This window comes from Bubalus bubalis, chromosome 1 (genome assembly GCF_019923935.1).
Source record: "Bubalus bubalis isolate 160015118507 breed Murrah chromosome 1, NDDB_SH_1, whole genome shotgun sequence".
Lineage (NCBI taxonomy): Eukaryota > Metazoa > Chordata > Mammalia > Artiodactyla > Bovidae > Bubalus > Bubalus bubalis.
The window spans coordinates 25,423,171-25,442,936 of record NC_059157.1 but is presented as its reverse complement, the minus strand read 5'-3'; the positions used below and the strand labels follow the sequence as shown (position 1 = coordinate 25,442,936).

Sequence of the window (19,766 nt, the reverse complement as noted above, 5' to 3'; positions counted from 1 at the left end):
GACGGAAGAGCCTGGTAGGCTGCAGTCCATGGGGTCACTAAGACACAACTGAGCGACTTCCCTTTCACTTTTCACTTTCATGCATTGGAGAAGGAAATGGCAACCCACTCCAGTGTTCTTGCCTGGAGAATCCCAGGGACGGTGAAGCCTGGTGGGCTGCCGTCTATGGGGTCACACAGAGTCAGACACGACTGAAGTGACTTAGCAGCAGCAGCAGCACCTCTTTAGGCTAAGTGGAATGACTGGATTTTTCTTTAGGGGAGGACCTTAACTACCTCCTAAAAAATCATCGGTAAGATAAGGCACAGACTGAATTTACACCAACACCATTTGTTTTTTTTTTAACTTTGTGTTGTGGACATTATGAGAGAATAATATAATTACTTCCTACTTTTAGCAGCTATTAACACTTTACCAATTTTGTTTCACTTATTTCTCTTTTCCCACTTTTCTTTTGTGAGGGACTGCAGGGCTTCCTAGGTGGCGCCTGTGGTAACGAATCTACCTGCCAATGCAGGAGATGTAAAAGACGCAGGTTTGATTGCTGGGTAGGGAAGTTGCCCTGGAGTAGGGAATGGCAACGCATTCCAGTTTTCTTGCCTGGAAAATCCCATGGACAGAGGAGCCTGGCTGGCTAAAGTCCATGTGGTTGCAAAGAGTTGGACACGACTGGGCACCAGCACCACCACATATATATATTATAAATGTGTATATATGATAATCTAATTAAGATAAAACACTGAATTTAAGTTCTGGGGCCAGTTAGAAAAGGATGGTTCCATGGAAGCCCTAGAAATGGTGCCCGCCTAATGCAGGTCAGGTATGATCAGCAGGTTTCACATACTGTCTGTTTTCTGTAGCCCATTTGGATTTAGGCAATTCTGGGGTAGATGAAGCAACTGGGCAACAGATTATACTGGGAAAGAATGAAGAGTATTTTATAGTGACTTAAAGAATGATGATATCAGATGAAGTGGGAAAACAGGCTATTGAGTTATTACAGTCACTGTTGCAATTTTTTCCTAATTTTAACCTAAATATTCAGTAAAGAATACACACTCCAATTGCTGATTAGTCAGCTTTTTTTTTTTTTTAAACCAAGCAGAAGCGGGACTATTTTGGAAAATTTAAACATTTGACTCATTGCTCGGATACTAAAACAATTTTGTATTTATTGTGCATACTTGTGTTAAGAGCAGCTAAGTGAAAATTATAAATAGGTTAATTGTGAAAAATTATTAAGGATTTGGTGAGATAACTTGAAATAATTTGAAATAAAAAAAAAAAATTAGTCTGCTAAGTAACACACTGAAAAACAAACACTAGCAAGTGCCTCTTTTCCAGATCTGATTTTTGCTACTTACAAGTGTGGTTCCCTAAAAGGCCCTGGCATCATTACCTTGCCAGACAGCTTGTTAGAAATGCACAATCTCAGATCCCATCCCAGACCTACCGAACCAGAATCTACTTTTAACAAGATCTATGAATGACTTTTATGTACACAAGTTTGAGAAACACTTTAGACGAATCCTTTCTGATGTGTGTCCTAAGTCACTTCAGTCGTGTACAATTCTTTGCGACCCTGTGGACCATAGCCCATGTATATCAAAATGCTATCCATGGGATTCTCAGGCAAGAATATTGGAGTGGGTTGCTGTGCCCTCCTCCAAGGGATCTTCCCCCCTTTCCCAATGTCCTTGTACCTTAAAAAGCCCTGTGACATTTATAAACCATCTTTTTCATCAAATAGGGAATCTCTGGGATGCCAAAGGCAGGAGAGGTATTTTTAGGGGATTTATAGAGGCCCTGAAGTCCATCTGTGAGTCCTTGCTCTCACTTCATACCGTTATTTCCGCACGGCAGGTAACAGATGCCATCAATGCTGAGTACTGTCTCACTAGGATAGCAATGGCACAGAGGTCAGAATTCACAACAACTAATGATGCTTAATGTTTAAACAACAGTAAATTCATAAAGATTTTTGTTAAAACAGGAGATTAAAAAGTATTTTGATCAATCAATGTAATACACCACATTAACAAATTGAAAAATAAAAACCATATGATTATCTCAATAGATGCAGAGAAAGCCTTTGACAAAATTCAACATCCATTTATGATAAAAACTCTCCAGAAAGCAGGAATAGAAGGAACATACCTCAATATAATAAAAGCTATATATGACAAACCCACAGCAAACATTATCCTCAATGGTGAAAAATTGAAAGCATTTCCTCTAAAGTCAGGAACAAGACAAGGGTGCCCACTTTCACCATTACTATTCAACATAGTTTTGGAAGTTTTGGCCACAGCAATCAGAGCAGAAAAAGAAATAAAAGGAATCCAAATTGGAAAAGAAGAAGTAAAGCTCTCACTGTTTGCAGATGACATGATCCTCTACATAGAAAACCCTAAAGACTCCACCAGAAAATTACTAGAACTAATCAATGACTATAGTAAAGTTGCAGGATATAAAATCAACACACAGAAATCCCTTGCATTCCTATACACTAATAATGAGAAAACAGAAAGAGAAATTAAGGAAACAATTCCATTCACCATTGCAACAGAAAGAATAAAATACTGAGGAATATACCTACCTAAAGAAACTAAAGACCTATATATAGAAAACTATAAAACACTGGTGAAAGAAATCAAAGAGGACACTAACAGATGGAGAAATATACCATGTTCATGGATTGGAAGAATCAATATAGTGAAAATGAGTATACTACCCAAAGCAATCTATAGATTCAATGCAATCCCTATCAAGCTACCAACAGCATTCTTCAGAGCTAGAACAAATAATTTCACAATTTGTATGGAAATACAAAAAACCTCGAATAGCCAAAGCGATCTTGAGAAAGAAGAATGGAACTGGAGGAATCAACCTACCTGACTTCAGGCTCTACTACAAAGCCACAGTTATCAAGACAGTATGGTACTGGCACAAAGACAGAAATATAGATCAATGGAACAAAATAGAAAGCCCAGAGATAAATCCACGCACATATAGACACCTTATCTTTGACAAAGGAGGCAAGAATATACAATGGATTAAAGACAATCTCTTTAACAAGTGGTGCTGGGAAATCTGGTCAACCACTTGTAAAAGAATGAAACTAGAACACTTTCTAACACCATACACAAAAATAAACTCAAAATGGATTAAAGATCTAAACGTAAGACCAGAAACTATAAAACTCCTAGAGGAGAACATAGGCAAAACACTCTCTGACATACATCACAGCAGGATCCTCTATGACCCACCTCCCAGAATATTGGAAATAAAAGCAAAAATAAACAAATGGGACCTAATTAACCTTAAAAGCTTCTGCACATCAAAGGAAACTATTAGCAAGGTGAAAAGACAGCCTTCAGAATGGGAGAAGATAATAGCAAATGAAGCAACTGATAAACAACTAATCTCAAAAATATACAAGCAACTCCTACAGCTCAACTCCAGAAAAATAAATGACCCAATCAAAAAATGGGCCAAAGAACTAAATAGACATTTCTCCAAAGAAGACATACAGATGGCTAACAAACACATGAAAAGATGCTCAACATCACTCATTATCAGAGAAATGCAAATCAAAACCACTATGAGGTACCATTTCACACCAGTCAAAATGGCTGCAATCCAAAAGTCTACAAGCAATAAATGCTGGAGTGGGTGTGGAGAAAAGGGAACCCTCTTGCACTGTTGGTGGGAATGCAAACTAGTACAGCCACTATGGAGAACAGTGTGGAGATTCCTTAAAAAACTGGAAATAGAACTGCCTTATGATCCAGCAATCCCACTGCTGGGCATACACACTGAGGAAACCAGAAGGGAAAGAGACATGTGTACCCCAATGTTCATCGCAGCACTCTTTATAATAGCCAGGACATGGAAGCAACCTAGATGTCCATCAGCAGATGAATGGATAAGCAAGCTGTGGTACATATACACAATGGAGTATTACTCAGCCATTCAAAAGAATACATTTGCATCAGTTCTAATGAGGTGGATGAAACTGGAGCCTATTATACAGAGTGAAGTAAGCCAGAAAGAAAAACACCAATACAGTATACTAACGCATATATATGGAATTTAGAAAGATGGTAACAATAACCCTGTGTACGAGACAGCAAAAGAGACACTGATGTATAGAACAGTCTTATGGACTCTGTGGGAGAGGGAGAGGGTGGGAAGATTTGGGAGAATGGCATTGAAACATGTAAAATATCATGTATGAAACGAGTCGCCAGTCCAGGTTCGATGCACGATACTGGATGCTTGGGGCTGGTGCACTGGGACGACCCAGAGGGATGGAATGGGGAGGGAGGAGGGAGGAGGGAGGAGGGTTCAGGATGGGGAACACATGTATACCTGTGGCGGATTCATTTTGATATTTGGCAAAACTAATACAATTATGTAAAGTTTAAAAATAAAATAAAATTTAAAAAATAAATAAATAAAAAGTATTTTGAGTATTCTTTATACACTTTCATTTATACTGTCTCTATTATATTGATATTACCTCTCTTTCTCCCTTTGAACTCTTTCCATGTATTAAACTCCATTTCTTCTACTCAGCAAAAATTTAAGACCAAAAAATCAGAGCTACCTTTTATTTGAGTTTCTTCTATGTGCTTAGCAATGGCCTAATACACACTTCTTTTAATTCTAAAAATTCTCATTATGCATATATTACTGTGTCTTAAAGAAGATAAATAACTCACCCAGGATCACACAATTAATCAGTGACTGGCCAGATCTTTACTCACTCTAAGCAGTTTATTTTTGTAATAATTTAGTTCTGTCTGGTCTAGATCATCCAACTGACACATTGATCTTTCATATCAATTTTAGGGACTTTTAAATTTTATTAAAATTTGTATTTCCGCTCAGGCTCGGACTCTCTCTCCCCACTCCCAGTGCCTATCTTAGTCTCTTAAAGGCAGTAGTATTGAAGACAGAGAATTTGATTGGCTTTTGTCCCTGGTTTCTGGGAGAAAGACTCCATATCCTTAGACCACACCAAAGTTTATGCTGAGGAGAAGAATCAGGATCGGGGCTGACCTTCAAAAACAACCCCATGACTCAAGGGTTGGGGGTGTGAGCTAGCCTGATCTCTGGGGAGGGAAGAGGAGAGGAGAAGGAACGGAGATTGAATTCGTTTGTGTGGTCAATGATTTGATCAAGCGCAGCTATGCAATGAGACCACCAATAAAAACTCTGGACACCAAGCTCAGCAGAGCTTTCAGGTTTGTAAACACATGGGTGTGCCAGAATGGGGCCATACCCTGATCCTCAGGGAGAAAGCACAGAAGCTGTGTTCCGAACCCTCCTACACCTTGCTGCGTGTGTCTCTCCATTTGCCTGGCCTTGACTTGTTCCCTTATAATGATAATTATAAATTGGAAATCGAAGTGTAGAATGTTTCTGAGTTCTATGAGTCAGTCTAACAAATTATTAAACTTGAGGGAAGTTGTGGGAACTATCTGAATTTGTAGCCACTTGGTCAGAAGTGTGGGTGGTCTGGGATCCCTTGAAATGCAGCTGGCATCTGAAATGAGGGCAATCTTTTGGGGGATTGGGTCCTTAAATCTGTGGGGTCTGATGCTAACTCTGGATGGTCAGTATCAGAATTAAATTGCAGTACTGCAAGTAGGGACTAAATAAATATTTGCTGGATTGAATTCATTTACCTAGAATTACAGACCTTTGTTGGCTAAGTAATGTCTCTGCTTTTGAATATGCTATCTAGGTTGGTCATAACTTTCCTTCCAAGGAGTAAGTGTCTTTTAATTTTATGGCTGCAATCACCATCTGCAGTGATTTTGGAGCCCAAAAAAATAGTCTGACACTGTTTCCACTGTTTCCCCATCTATTTCCCATGAAGTGATGGGACCAGATGCCATGATCTTCATTTTCTGAATGTTGAGCTTTAAGCCAACTTTTTCACTCTCCTCTTTCACTTTCATCAAGAGGCTCCTCAGTTCCTCTTCACTTTCTGCCAGAAGGGTGGTGTCATCTGCATATCTGACGTTATTGATATTTCTCCCGGCAATCTTGATTCCAGCTTGTGCTTATTCCAGCCCAGTGTTTCTTATGATGTACTCTGCATATAAGTTAAATAAACAGGGTGACAATATACAGCCTTGACGTACTCCTTTTCCTATTTGGAACCAGTCAGTTGTTCCATGACCAACCTAGATAGCATAGTGAAAAGCAGAGACATTATTTTGCCAACAAAGGTCCGTCTAGTCAAGGCTATGGTTTCTCCAGCAGTCATGTATGGATGTGAGAGTTGGACTGTGAAGAAAGCTGAGCGCCGAAGAATTGATGCTTTTGAACTGTGGTGTTGGAGAAGACTCTTGAGAGTCCCTTGGACTGCAAGGAGATCCAACGAGTCCATCCTAAAGGAGATCAGTCCTGGGTGTTCTTTGGAAGGAATGATGCTAAAGCTGAAACTCCAGTACTTTGGCCATCTCATGAGAAGAGCTGACTCATTGGAAAAGACTCTGATGCTGGGAGGGATTGGGGGCAGGAGCAGAAGGGGACGACAGAGGATGAGATGGCTGGATGGCATCACCGACTCGATGGACGTGAGTCTGAGTGAACTCTGGGAGTTGGTGATGGACAGGGAGGCCTGGCATGCTGCAATTCATGGGGTCGTAAAGAGTCAGACACGACTGAGCAACTGAACTGAACTGAACTGACAGATGCCTTTTAAAGGATTTATACAATTTTCTTGAGTACAATTTTTTAAGTAAATAATATATATGTTATAGGAAAATTAGGAAGTGCAGAAAATAAAAACAGATTGTGATCCAGGGATTAACCATAATTAAAATTTTTATTTAATCTCATTTTAATTTCATTCTTTATCTATTTATTTTTTGTTATTCTTGTTGCAAATATTGAATAATTTTCTATGTAAAGTTTTGTAAGCATGATCATATTTTCCTGCCAAACATTCTTCATTTTCATTTTAATGGCTACACAGCAGTTCTGAGTAACTTTTTATATTCTTAAAACCTGTGAACCCAGAAGAGATATTGCTTATGTGAATTATATTTAATTATATTTAATGCATGTGGAAATAGAAATGATACTTTTCTTATTGGTCACACCCCATAGCTTGTGGAATCTTAGTTTCCTGACCAGGGATTGAACTGCAACCTCAGCAGTGAAAGTGCTGAGTCCTAACCACTGTGGTGGTGGGAGTTTAGTCGCTAAGTCGTGTCCGACTCTTTGTGACCCCATGGATTTAGCCTGTCAGGCTCATCTGTCCATTGGATTTCCCAGGCAAGAATATTAGAGTGGGTTGCCATTTCCTCCTCCAGGGAATCTTCCTGACTCAGCGATCAAACCCGGGTCTCCTGCATTGCAGGTGGATTCTTTACCAACTGAACTACCAAGGAAGCACCCTAACCACTGTGCCACCAGGGAAACGATATATTCCCAAGAAATGATATATTTTTAAAACACAAAAATACATAAGCACATATTCTATTATCTCTCAGAGTGATGATGTCATCACTCATCATGAAGCCTCTAGAAAACTCCACTGTACCCTTGTGAGAGAATGAGAGTAACAGAACAAGCAACTTCTCTGTTCATTATGAAGATAGTCTTGACTTTATGGATGCCCTGAAAAGGTCTTTGCACGTTAAGAAAAATCAGTTTATATTATTTTACAATGTGCTTTATTCAACCCTATGTTTTTAGGCCTATTCATGTTGATAAACATAGGTCTTATGTATTATTCATTTTAGCTCTTCTTCATTTGTCCTTCATATGCCTACTTCACATTCTTTTATTAATCTTCTACTAATTGACATTTATATTGTTTCTGATTTTTTCAGGACTCCTGGTATAAGCATGCAAATGTTTCTCATATCTAGAAGTAGAATTTTTGATATGCATAAGATATTGCCAAATTTCTCTCAAAAGAGAAAATACCAATTTCCATTCTCACCTGGTTCCTCCTTTCTATCCTTGATAATTACTGGTATTGTTAGATTTCTGGAAGCTGACTACTTGATGGGTGTAAAACAGTATCATATAATTGGTTTAACTTGCATATCCCTGATTACTGGTTAGGTTTGCATATCCCTGATTACATACATTTATTGGCCTCTCTGGCTATGTCCATCCATTATTTTCTTATTATCTTTTTTATGTTGATTTACAGGACTTCTATATAATTATAAGATACTTAGCCTTTTCTGTTCATAGGTTGCAAGCATATTCTCCCACATGTCATACCTCTTTTAACATTGTTGACACTGCCTTTTGTGTGCCAAAATTTTTAATATTTAATTTAGCAAAATTTGCCAATAATCTCCTTTGAGTTTAGCTTTATGTATATTTATACATGTACATATCACAATGTATGCATCATAAACATATATATATGTGTGTGTGTGTATATATATATATATCTATACACACACACATTTAATTGGGTGCATGCATATGTATAGCAAGAGCTTTAACTTACCTGCTTGGAAAGTGACTTCCATGTTTTAGCAACTATAAAAAACAAACATAAAAAAGTGGATAATAAATACTTCATGTAATGTATATAAAAATCCAGTAACCATCTACATCATAACTCATGACACTGACTTTTATATCTAAAAGGCAAAGTTTTTTTTAACCTCAAGATGTGGACCTATGTATGTTATACATTTTGTATTTGTCTCATGTACTATAAACTATTCATAATAATATCAGTGGAGTAGAAAACATATTTTCCATAATCATCATCTCACTTTGGGGACTTCTAGATTTACAAAGTAAATTAACTTACTCCAAGTTAAATATCCTATGGGCTTAAAACACAAATAATGATACTCATTAAATGTTGTTAGAATATAAAATAATAGAGAAATTATAATTTTAAGGTGTTACCCGTGATCTCTGCTGTATTAATATCTCTGATTACAATTTGAAGGTTGGCTTTCTCTACAGTGAATGGGAAGGACAGGGCAAAGATAAAAAGAGATGAAGGAGAGAACAGGTGATGTTCTAGAAAGACTCAGCCTGTTCTCCACTCTTCTCTAAGAATGTTACAGTTGAATAAAATACCGGAGGTCACTTTCTCTTTCTGATTTCTCCTCACATCCCTGAAGACCTCACACACTGTAAGTCTTATAATATTAAAATAAATACCGTCAACAGTGTTGTTACTTTGCTCAGATTTGAACACTGTGAATATATAATGCCTGTTCAAGAATTATCTCCAGGTTTGGATGTGATTAAGTCCTATAATACAGCTGTGTTAGCAACTAGTAAATATTAACTATTTCAGCTACAGCACAATAATGACAAGTAATATTTTTTCTCCATGGTCATGTGGGTTTTTTTATATAATTAACCACAGTTAATATAAATAATATATCAAATTCAAGATTATAAGATAGGCATTTTTTGCTATGTACTTTTCTCTCTTTTAAGCAATGTAATAAGTCATTTTAAGATCACAAGGGAAGAACTATATTCTAAAATTTAGCAAACTGATTCCTATGAAGATAGTTTTCTTCTCTATGCAGTAACAACATCCTTTCTTTACCTAAGATAGTTAATATGGAACCCTGTAATCAAGTGATTAAAATCACAGGTCTATAAGGTAGACTTCAGCATTTAACCTTAATTATAATACTTTATACATTCACTGCAAAGACATCTTCGTTTACATAGTGAACATAACAATGTAAATAATTTTATTATTCTGTTGCTTTTGAAATATAGCAGTAAGAAAGGAAGAAAAGTAAATGGTACAAAAGTACATGCATATGCTCTTATGCAATGTTCAGAAGGTATTTATCAGAAGAGGAAGTTAGACACTCTTGAGTTTTGTAGGGTTTATGAGATTTCCAGGGTAAATTATTCACAAAAGACATATTCATTCTGCCGGATATGTCATCATGTTCAGTATTACTGGCTTTTTTAAAAATAAAACTAAAGAGCCATTAAGATTGTTCTTCAAAGGATTTTCTGATTTTCTAAATTCTTTATTTCAAATGAAGTTACTGCATATATAAGGTAAAGAGAAACTTCATTCTTTTGGACATATTTTATTTCTTAGGCTATAGGTTGATGTTCATTATATTTTTAATACTTTTAAGTCTGAACTTTTTAAACAATAAATTCTTTAAAATTAAAAAGTACTTGAAGCTACATGAAAATAATTACTTATTTTAGTTCTAGATGGAAATTTTACCTTTTAGGTTCTATATAAGTAGGTAAAATAAATTTTCTTGATTTCAAACATAAAGTTATAATCAGTGATCTGATGTATAATCTCAATTAACATTTATTTGAATTATAATTATTAAGCAAGTGTTTACATGGCATAGCATTTTCCTGTTAATGTTGCCATAAAATTAAGGATTTTAAAAAATAATGGTCCTGAATTCAAGTGATAATGATGATGATAACAATGACACCTAGCAAAGCTTATTAAGTGCCTACTGTATACTGGTATTACACTAAACATAAGTGATATCATTCAATCCTCAAAAAACCTCCTAAGACTTTGTTACTTTCACTTTTATAAATGAAGAAACAGAAGACTAAATAACTTACTCAGGTTCTCAAAGCTCATAAAAAATGCCAAGGTCTAAACACAAGTCTGTCTAATTTTAATATGCTACTTTGATATGTATATGATTTAATATTCCATCTCTGAAGCATATTTTCTTTTTAGAGGTAAATATTTCTTTTTAAAGCCCTATACTTTAAAAAAAACTTTTTACAAATATCTTGATCTTTAGTTATCATTCTTAATTACAGCTTAGAAGTACTGATTAGAAATTAACTGATGTTGACAGAGAAGGAAAAATATCATATGACATATGACATCTTTTATATTTGGAATCTAAAAAGAAATGATACAAATGAACTACTTATAAAACAAAAAGAGACTCACAGACTTAGGGAATGAACTTACGGTTGTCTATACAGACTGTTGTTCTGTTTAAAATGGATAATCAACAAGGTCCTATGTATAACACCTGGAACTCTGTTCAATGTTATATGTCAGCCTGGATGGGAGGGGAGTTTGGGGGAGAATGGATACATGTATATGTATGGCTGAGGCCCTTTACTATCCACCCCATCACAACATTGTGAATCGGTTATACCCCAATACAAAATAAAAAATAATTAAATATAAAAAATAAGCTAATGTTAATCTGAGTTTCTTGCTTAAAGAAAACACCTGACAATATGTGTTGTCAATAATAACATCTGAGATTTCAAGTGAAAATTAAAATTTTGGAAAGCTTGTATATACCATGCATTTGACAGCTTTCCAACAAGCAAAGACTTTTCTGATAAGATTCTGATGGTATTAGTGAATGTGATTTTTAAAAAACATTGTACAATGAAATATGGCAATATTTGACAGATCGATGTAATTTAATGAATCAATATTTTCCAGCTGATAGTACAAAATTATATTAATGTAAAGAAAAAAGAGCCATTCAAATATGCAATGTAGGCCAATGGATTTTAACAAAACAGATGACAAAAATGTCAGAGTCCACATTGCAACTAAACTTTAAGAAACTACCAGCAGCCAAGTATTGATATAATACCAAAGAAGAATATCTATGATTATTTGAAAAGGCTTTTGTAATACCCTTCCCTTTTCCTCCTTCAATATCTGTTAGGCAGATTTTGTTCATTTGTCAATACTTTCTGAAAACAAACACTGCAACAAATTGAACACAAAGGCAGATATAAGAATCCAGATGTCTTCTATTAAGTCAGACATTAAAGTGACTTTGTAAGAATGTACATAATGCCAAAAAGTTTGAGAACCACTGCCCTAACACATGGAAAAGTGAGAAACAATCAATCTACATTTACACTGTAGGAACCATGACATATTCAGAAAAGATACAGGAAGAATTCTTGTCCAAGTCTAACTGCAAAGCCAGTTCTCTGAGTTTTTCTGTCCAGGCTGGATATAAGAATTGATTTGGCAGAATAAGAACCTTTATCAAGAATATTAAAAATAAGGTGGGTGTTTAGTCTGATGTACTGAGAAAGAGGGAACAAATGAAATTTCTGAAAAGAAAAGATAATAGTAGGGGTTTATAAGAAGTATTAGTCATTATATCTTTTGATACATAGTATCACAACATCATATCTTTTGAAGTACTACATTACTTGGTTAGTTGTTCTGAAAAACTTACACTGCTCTACAATTTTAAAAAATAGAGATAAGAAAAAATGTTATAACATTGTTGAGATAAACTTGAGAAGTATACTTACTTTTGGGCTCATCTGTTGTAACAGCCAAAATAAAATCATATGGAGTCATGAACAACTGCCCTTCACATTCTATAGAAGCAAACAAACGAAATCGCCTTTCCCGAGATGTAGCATAGAGGTCCAGGTCTTCAACTTCTGTTCTGCCAACAGCAACCTGAAGTTAAGAAGGCAAATAAGTCTGGACTGTGTGAAGCGACACTTCCTTCTAGAAGATACATGTCTTCAATTATGTTGAGAGGGAATTAACAGAGCAAAAGAAAAAAGGTGAAAATACATAATCATAAACAAATATCCACATGAATAAAATGAATTAACGCTCAGAAGATCCTACTATGACTATCATTCAGATTCTGAAGACTTTACACTGGCTCTTTGAACTTGTGATTTCTTTCTTTAGTTTCAGTCTCGGAGAACGTTAAATTTCTGAGCTAGTAGTTTCTTCAGAAGGAACACCAACACTTGCTGAATGCCTACTATGTACTCTCTATATAGGCCTACTTATTTAATTAGAACTCTTTTCACTGTAGTCTATTAATCTTCTAAAAGAAGAAAGGGAAACCCTGACAAGCTGTTCATGGCAACAGCTAAGGAAACCATTTAATGGCAGAGTTTAGATTTGTGCTAAAGTCGCTAACTCTAGATCACTAGGGTAGAGTTACCACCAATGATCACTCTGAATTCTACCCAAAGTTAAGATAAGCAGAATGAGGAGTGTTGTGTGTATGGGGAGAAGGGAATCTCTTTTGTTTTCCTTAATTTTTAAAATCTTTCCTTGTAGATAGATAAACAATTTCTATTATTTATTTTCTTTGAACTGTAACAAAACTGTTAATGTTTTTCTTCCTGATTCCAAAAGCAATGCATAGCTACTGTATATAATTCAGAAGACAGAATTTAAAAACTTGTAATTGTTTATGAGTTTTTTGCCAAAAAAATCAGGGTTATACTATACTGTCTGGTTATCTGATTCTTTTTACTAATTAATATATCATTTTTCCATGGCACTAGTCTAGTTTTAGTAACAATGCAATATTACATAGTAAATGTTTGTTGCCTAACTAAATTAATGAATTCCACATGGTTGAATATTTAGGTAATTCATAGTACTTCACTACTATAAAACAATGTTATTAACATAATGGCCAGCCTTGAAAATATTTAGATGTATCTATAAATAGTTCCTTGGGATTAATTCCTGGGACTAAACTTAATTGGTCAAACAGTCATTTCATACACATTATCGAGATACTTCCGGGAAGCTTATGGCAATTTACATGGCTATCAACAATATAAAATTATACCTTCACACATTTCACACAAAACATTTTATATCAGAAAAAAATTATTCTTTAGGATGACAAACTTAATCTCCTTATTGCCTCTTCTAAGTCATTCCAAACTGTGTACAAACTTAAAATTATTTAAACATCCACTATTTTGAGAAGTTGTATCAAAACAGACCATAAGAACTTTCAGTAAGGAAAATACATTTTATATTTCTAAGTTACACCTTATTAAATGAAAAGCTAGGCAAATTATTAATCTTTTCTACTACTCTGAAGACTAAGACTTTTAAAAACATAATGGAAATAGTCAAATAAAAAATTTTTTAAATGCCTTTTTTAAATGGCCTGTACAACAGGTAGAATCTAGTCTCAGCCCTTAAAGAATATACGATCTATATAGGTGGACAAAATGCTAGTTGGAGGGACAAAGGTACAAACATGGAAAAGAAAGTCAGAGTAAACAGAAGAAAAGCACAATAGACTGAGGTTAGTAAGAAGACTTCCCTGGTGGCTCAGACAGTAAAGAGTCTGCCTGCAATGCGGGAGACCAGGATTTGATCCCTGGATTGGGAGGATCACTTGGAGAGCATGGCAACCCACTTCAGTATTCTTGGCTGGAGAATCCCTTGGACAGAGAAGCCCTGGCAGGCTACAGTCCATGGGATTCCAAAGAGTTGGACATGACTGAGCAACTAAGCACAGGAAGAACAACATATGAATTTTAATGTCAGGAAGAGATATGAGCATTCTAGGTTTACACAGCATATGTGAAGGTGGAAATCATCTTCCTGCAACAAAAGTTTTGCATTCATGGAAAAGTGTAGGTAAACTGTTAACAATTTCTGAGTGAAAGACTAAAGGACCGGGATTTAATCTGACAGAAAACAAAAATGGCCTTAGGAGATTCTTAAGTGAAGTAATGACAGAAAGAAAATGGTACTTTAGAAAGACAAAGCAACTTGGTAACAGAGATAAGATAGCTCAGCAGTTTATTAATAGCAAAGTCAGATAATCCATGTATTGGAAAGTTATCTGGGCTCTACCATGGGTAAGGAGGGCTTCCCTCATAGCTCAGTCAGTAAAGTCTGACAGCAATGCACGAGACCTAGGTTCAATCCCTGGGTTGGGAAGATCCCCTGGAGAAGGAAATGACAACCCACTCTGGTATTCTTGCCTGGAGAATCCCACGGACAGAGGAACCTGGCAGGTTACAGTCTATGGGGTTGCAAGAGTCAGACATGACTGAGCGACTGAAGTGCACATAGGTAAGGAGTCACTCAATCACTCAGTGTCAATAATGAGCAATAATTTCCCTGAATACTCCTCAGGGGTCCATCTACCATCTTAAGTCCCCTTCTACATCTATATCTCAGGGGCTTTTTCTTCCTCTCTGGGCAGGGGAACCAATCTTATCTGTGACCATAGTTTATTCTCCTGTTTTCTTCTTGCTAAGCCATTTCCTTGGGTCGAGGTGGCCCCTATCAACCATGACTCATCTCCAGTGAATTTCCTAGAGGACCACTCGATGTGGGGCACTCACTGCTTCTGCACCATAATCTGAAGTCATGCTTCAATCTAACACCCAGAACCACAATTTTTGCCTATTTCCTGTAACCTAACATGAACTTTATGTGTGACTTCCGCCCTTACCTGGTGCTGCCACTACTGCTCATGAGGTTCCTGTTGCTTTCTCATCAAACTATCCCTCCTTAGGCCTGGTCCCAGCACACCAAGCCTGCCTGCCTGCTGCAGCTGGCAATTTGATCTACCTAGGAACTGATGCTGACAAATCCTCCTTTTCCTTAACTTCTACCAACAATCAATTAACAAAGCCTGTTGTTCTCCCTCTAATTTCTCACATCCACCCACTGCTACTACCTTTGTTTAAGCAATCACTACTTCCCTAAAATTTTAGTCATGGCCTGTGGTTTTCGCCTCTATTCTATCCTATGTTGAGAGAAAGAAAGAAAAAAACACGTGGAATTGTGGAACAATTTGTATTCTTTGAACATAAGAAACAGTTTCAGAAGAAATCTGAGTTAAAGGTTTTCATTAAAACATCACTGTATGCATGAGTTCTACCTCTTCTTGCCTTAGCAGAAGTACCCGTCATTTTTGATAATGGCACTAGGTGCCTACTGGTCTATTTATCACCTTAAGAGAAGGTGTGGGGAGGAGTTTGGGAACGGTTTGTGCCACAAATACATATATTTATAAATATGTATTTCTATCCCTAAAAGGGATATATATACACACACACACATATTTGGTATACATATATATGGCATATATATATATATATATATATATCCTAAAGGGGAAGAATATGATTTACATATAAAAAAGATAACCAGAGCCTGAGTGCTTAAAAGGGCCTCCAGCTACTGCAGTTGTGTAGGTTCCTCCATTGCCTCTGCTCAATTTAGTGTGATAAATCACATGGTGTAATAATACACATTGTTGTTGTTCAGTCACTAAGTTGTGTCCAACTCTTTGCCACCTCCTGGACTGCAGCGTGACAGGGTTTCCTGTCCTTCACCATCTCCTGGAGCTTGCTCCAAACTCATGTCCATTGAGTCGGTGATGCAATCCAACCATCTCATGCTCTGCCACCTCCTTCTTGTCCTGCCCTCAATCTTTCCCAGCATCAGGATCTTTTCCAGTGAGTCAGTTCTTGGCATCAGGTGGCGAAAGTATTGGAGCTTCAGCTTCAGCATCAGTCCTTCCAATGAATATTCAGGGTTGATTTCCTTTACGATGGACTGGCTGGATCTCCTTGCAGTCCAAGGGACTCTCAAGAGTCTTCTCCAGCACCACAATTTGAAAGCAACAATTATTTGTCATTCAGCCTTCCTTATGGTCCAACTCTCACATCCGTACATGACTACTGGAAAAACCATAGCTTTGACTAGACGGACCTTTGTTGGCAAAGTGATGTCTCTGTTTTTAATTACTCTGTCTAGGTTTGTCATAGCTTTTCTTCCAAAGAGCAAATGTCTTTTAATTTCATGGCTGCAGTCACCATCTGCAGTGATTTTGGAGCCCTAGAAAATAAAATCTGTCACTGTTTTCACTTTCCCCCATCTTTTTGCCATGAAGTTGGCACTGCTCTAATGAACCATAGATTGGTAGTAAGCAAAAAACAATTTTCTCACCCCATCACACTAAACTGGCCTGATCCTAGAGCATTCTAGGTATTATGAGCTGGTAGGACAGGGCTCATCTGGCTGGAGGATCTAATGGGATAGAGAGCAAAACAGAAAATCAATACTTGGGTCGGTTTTTATACTTTCTGTTCACTTCTACTGACTGATTTGTCTCTTCATACTCAAATACCATAATGCTTTAATTGCTATAGCTTTTGATCATGTTTTTGACTTTAGGTAAAGCAAGACTCCATATGACTGTCAAGCTTTTAAAAATATTTTTGCTGACTGATATGCAATCTTTTCTTCTATGTGAGATTTGAAATTAATCTATCAGGTTCTGTTTTTAAAATTCCATTGATACTTTGGGAGTACACTGAGTTTTGGTGCAATTTAGGATGACTTGACTATAACAAAAAAGCAGCAGACTCACAGATATAGAGTACAAACTAGTGGTTACCAGTGGGGAGAGGGAAGGGAGGCACAGTAGAGAGGTGCTAGAGTGTGAGATACAAACTCTTGGATATAAGACAGGTTACAAGGATGCACAATGCAACACAACACAAGGAACACAGCCAATATTTTGCTGTAACAGTAAATGGAGTGTAACCTTTAAAAATTGTATAAACAATTTGAATTTTTTTCAAAACTGCCTTTTCATTTTACAGCTGCTGGGAAATTGCATTTTACACATTTTAGGAAATTATTTCATGGGATTTGCTTAAAATTCTTTTCAAGTTTGCTGAAAATGTTTAGGGAATCTTCTTCTAGCTCTAAAAAAAAATGCTATCTTTTATTTTACTGAGAAATTATAAAACATTCTACATTCGAGTTCTATAATCTCAGTCTTGTTACTTACAAAAATAGAACATATACATGTGTCTGTATATATATATATATATGGAAATAAAATTTTCAAACACACCTGTAAAATAACAGCTATAATTTAGTCATAAAAATAAATAATGATCATTTTCAGGTAACTGTGGATCCTCTAAGTCATGCCAACATAAGTAAGACAAGTGGTTTAAGAAACAATAGAAATGATAAAAGTTACATTTTTAATTACCTCATCTTCCCAAAAGAAATAAAAAATACTGTGTCAATGCAATTATTTTCTCTGGAATTTCCAACCTCAGACCTTTGCAACTAGTACTTGGATGTTACTTCTTAAGGTACTGAAACAAGGGCCTTCAGGCCACATCATTATCCTTCCTGTGAATAACAGAAAGCAAAGGTTCACTGCCAAGGCACCGGCTCATATTACTTCAGGTCAGCAATTTGAAAATTTACTCTGTAGTAAGGTCTGGTTTTCCCAAGGAGGTAAGATTAAACGCCAGATAAAGGATTCACTACTTAACAATTAGAGAAACTGATGCCTACAAGCTGATAATAACCTAAAAAGATAACTTGAAACAATTATATCAATTATCTAAACACCATAAAATGCATTACCTTTTAGCAGCTGAGAAATGGAGACCCGAGAAGAAAGGATGGAAGAAGGAAAAATAAAAACCATTTGTACTGAGTAAAATTATTTCAATTACCCATGCTTAGTAGTTTATTTTTTAAATGTTTTATGAAATCAAATCAGTACTAATTTTTTAAAGTAAAGAATGATTAAAACATGCATTTGATTTCATGTAGGATGGTGATCATTTGGTATGAGGCCCTACCTGATATTGGCAAATGTACCAACATTTTTATAAAACATTAAAAAGCAAATATCATTTGAATTTATATCTTTATTTTATATTTTCTGGGCAAGAATCTTATGAGATGTGCATGAGATTCTATTCACATCTATTTTTATTCTAGCTAAAATGATGTTCATGGAAGTATTACATTTGGCTTTCTCAAATGGCTTCAGGCTGATTTAAAAGCTTCTAAGAAGATAAAAGGGGTAACATTTTCTTTGCTTGTTGGGTGGTCGAAAGGTTAAACATCAAGTTCTCAGTGTGGGAAAATCCCAAAGTCCTCTAAGGGAAATGTTTTGATGCTTGGTAAATATGTCCATTTGGAAATATACACAACTAAAGATCAGTCAAGAAGCACTTCCCTGGCTGAGATCACACTGGGAAAAAAAAGTAACTGACCACTTATTTTAAAGTCTCCACTTGCACTGTTACATAAGCTTACATTACAGGATTCTTTATAAGTTTACAAAGTACCTTCACATATATCATCTCATTATTTGATAGGACAGTAGGTGAACGTATCTCTGAGGTGTTAGTAATCACAATAGTTTCATATGTACACCTAGCCTCTTCCTAGGGCCTTGCTCCAGCAGTGACCTCCCCTGCCTTTCCTACCTCACTGTTTTCGCCTCTTCCACTCCCACTGAGTGCTTCCCTTCAGCGCACACACATTTCTCCCATTTTGGAAGCTTTCCGACCCACCTCTCCATCCAGCTTGTCACAGCGGATTTCCTCTGTTTCAGCAAGTTCTCCCCTTCACCACTCCGCTAATACTGCTTGTCAAGGTCACTGATGACCTCCATGTTGCTAAATCCAGAGGTCAATTCTCAGTCAATTCAACTTACAGCATCTGACCCAGTTGATAACTCTCTTTTCCTTGCAACAATTTTTCCTGCCTAAGTCCACCCATTCCTCATTTCCCTCCTATTACCTAGGCAGTTCCTTTTTGGTACTTTTGTTGATACTGCCCTAGGCCAGTCCTTGGACTTCCTCTCTTTTTTGAATCTATACTTACTTCCTTAATCATCTCATCTAGCCTTTACAGATTATAAATATATTGACAAATCCAAAATTTCCATCTCCAGCATTCTGTGATAATATAAATTCCATGAAGGCAGGAATTTTTGTCTGAGTGGTACACTTTTGCTTCCCCAGTGCCTAGAAGAGTTTCTGGCTTTGAGCAAGCTCTCAAATATTTGCTGAATAAATGAATGACTGAATATGGTTGTAAGACTTACTGTAATTGTTAAATAAGGAGTCCCTTAAAAGTTAAACATACTATTAAAAAACCCAGTTGATAACTCTCTTTTCCTTCCTCAGCATTCAATGCAAGCAAATAAAGGAAAACAACAGAA

General features: G+C 36.3%; 1 protein-coding gene across 3 annotated transcripts in view; it reads right to left on the bottom strand.

The window, feature by feature from the left end:
* The window catches only part of MICU3 (mitochondrial calcium uptake family member 3), an 81,926-nt gene that overhangs the window by 40,722 nt on the left and 21,438 nt on the right, over positions 1-19,766 (bottom strand). For all 3 annotated transcript variants that reach the window (XM_025279286.3, XM_025279275.3, XM_025279283.3), the window contains exons 2-3: positions 12,283-12,436; positions 8,498-8,529 (exon numbers count right to left, since the gene is read on the bottom strand). In XM_025279286.3, the coding sequence (XP_025135071.1) occupies positions 8,498-8,529; positions 12,283-12,436 (186 nt within the window). The remainder of the gene's footprint in view (positions 1-8,497; positions 8,530-12,282; positions 12,437-19,766) is intronic.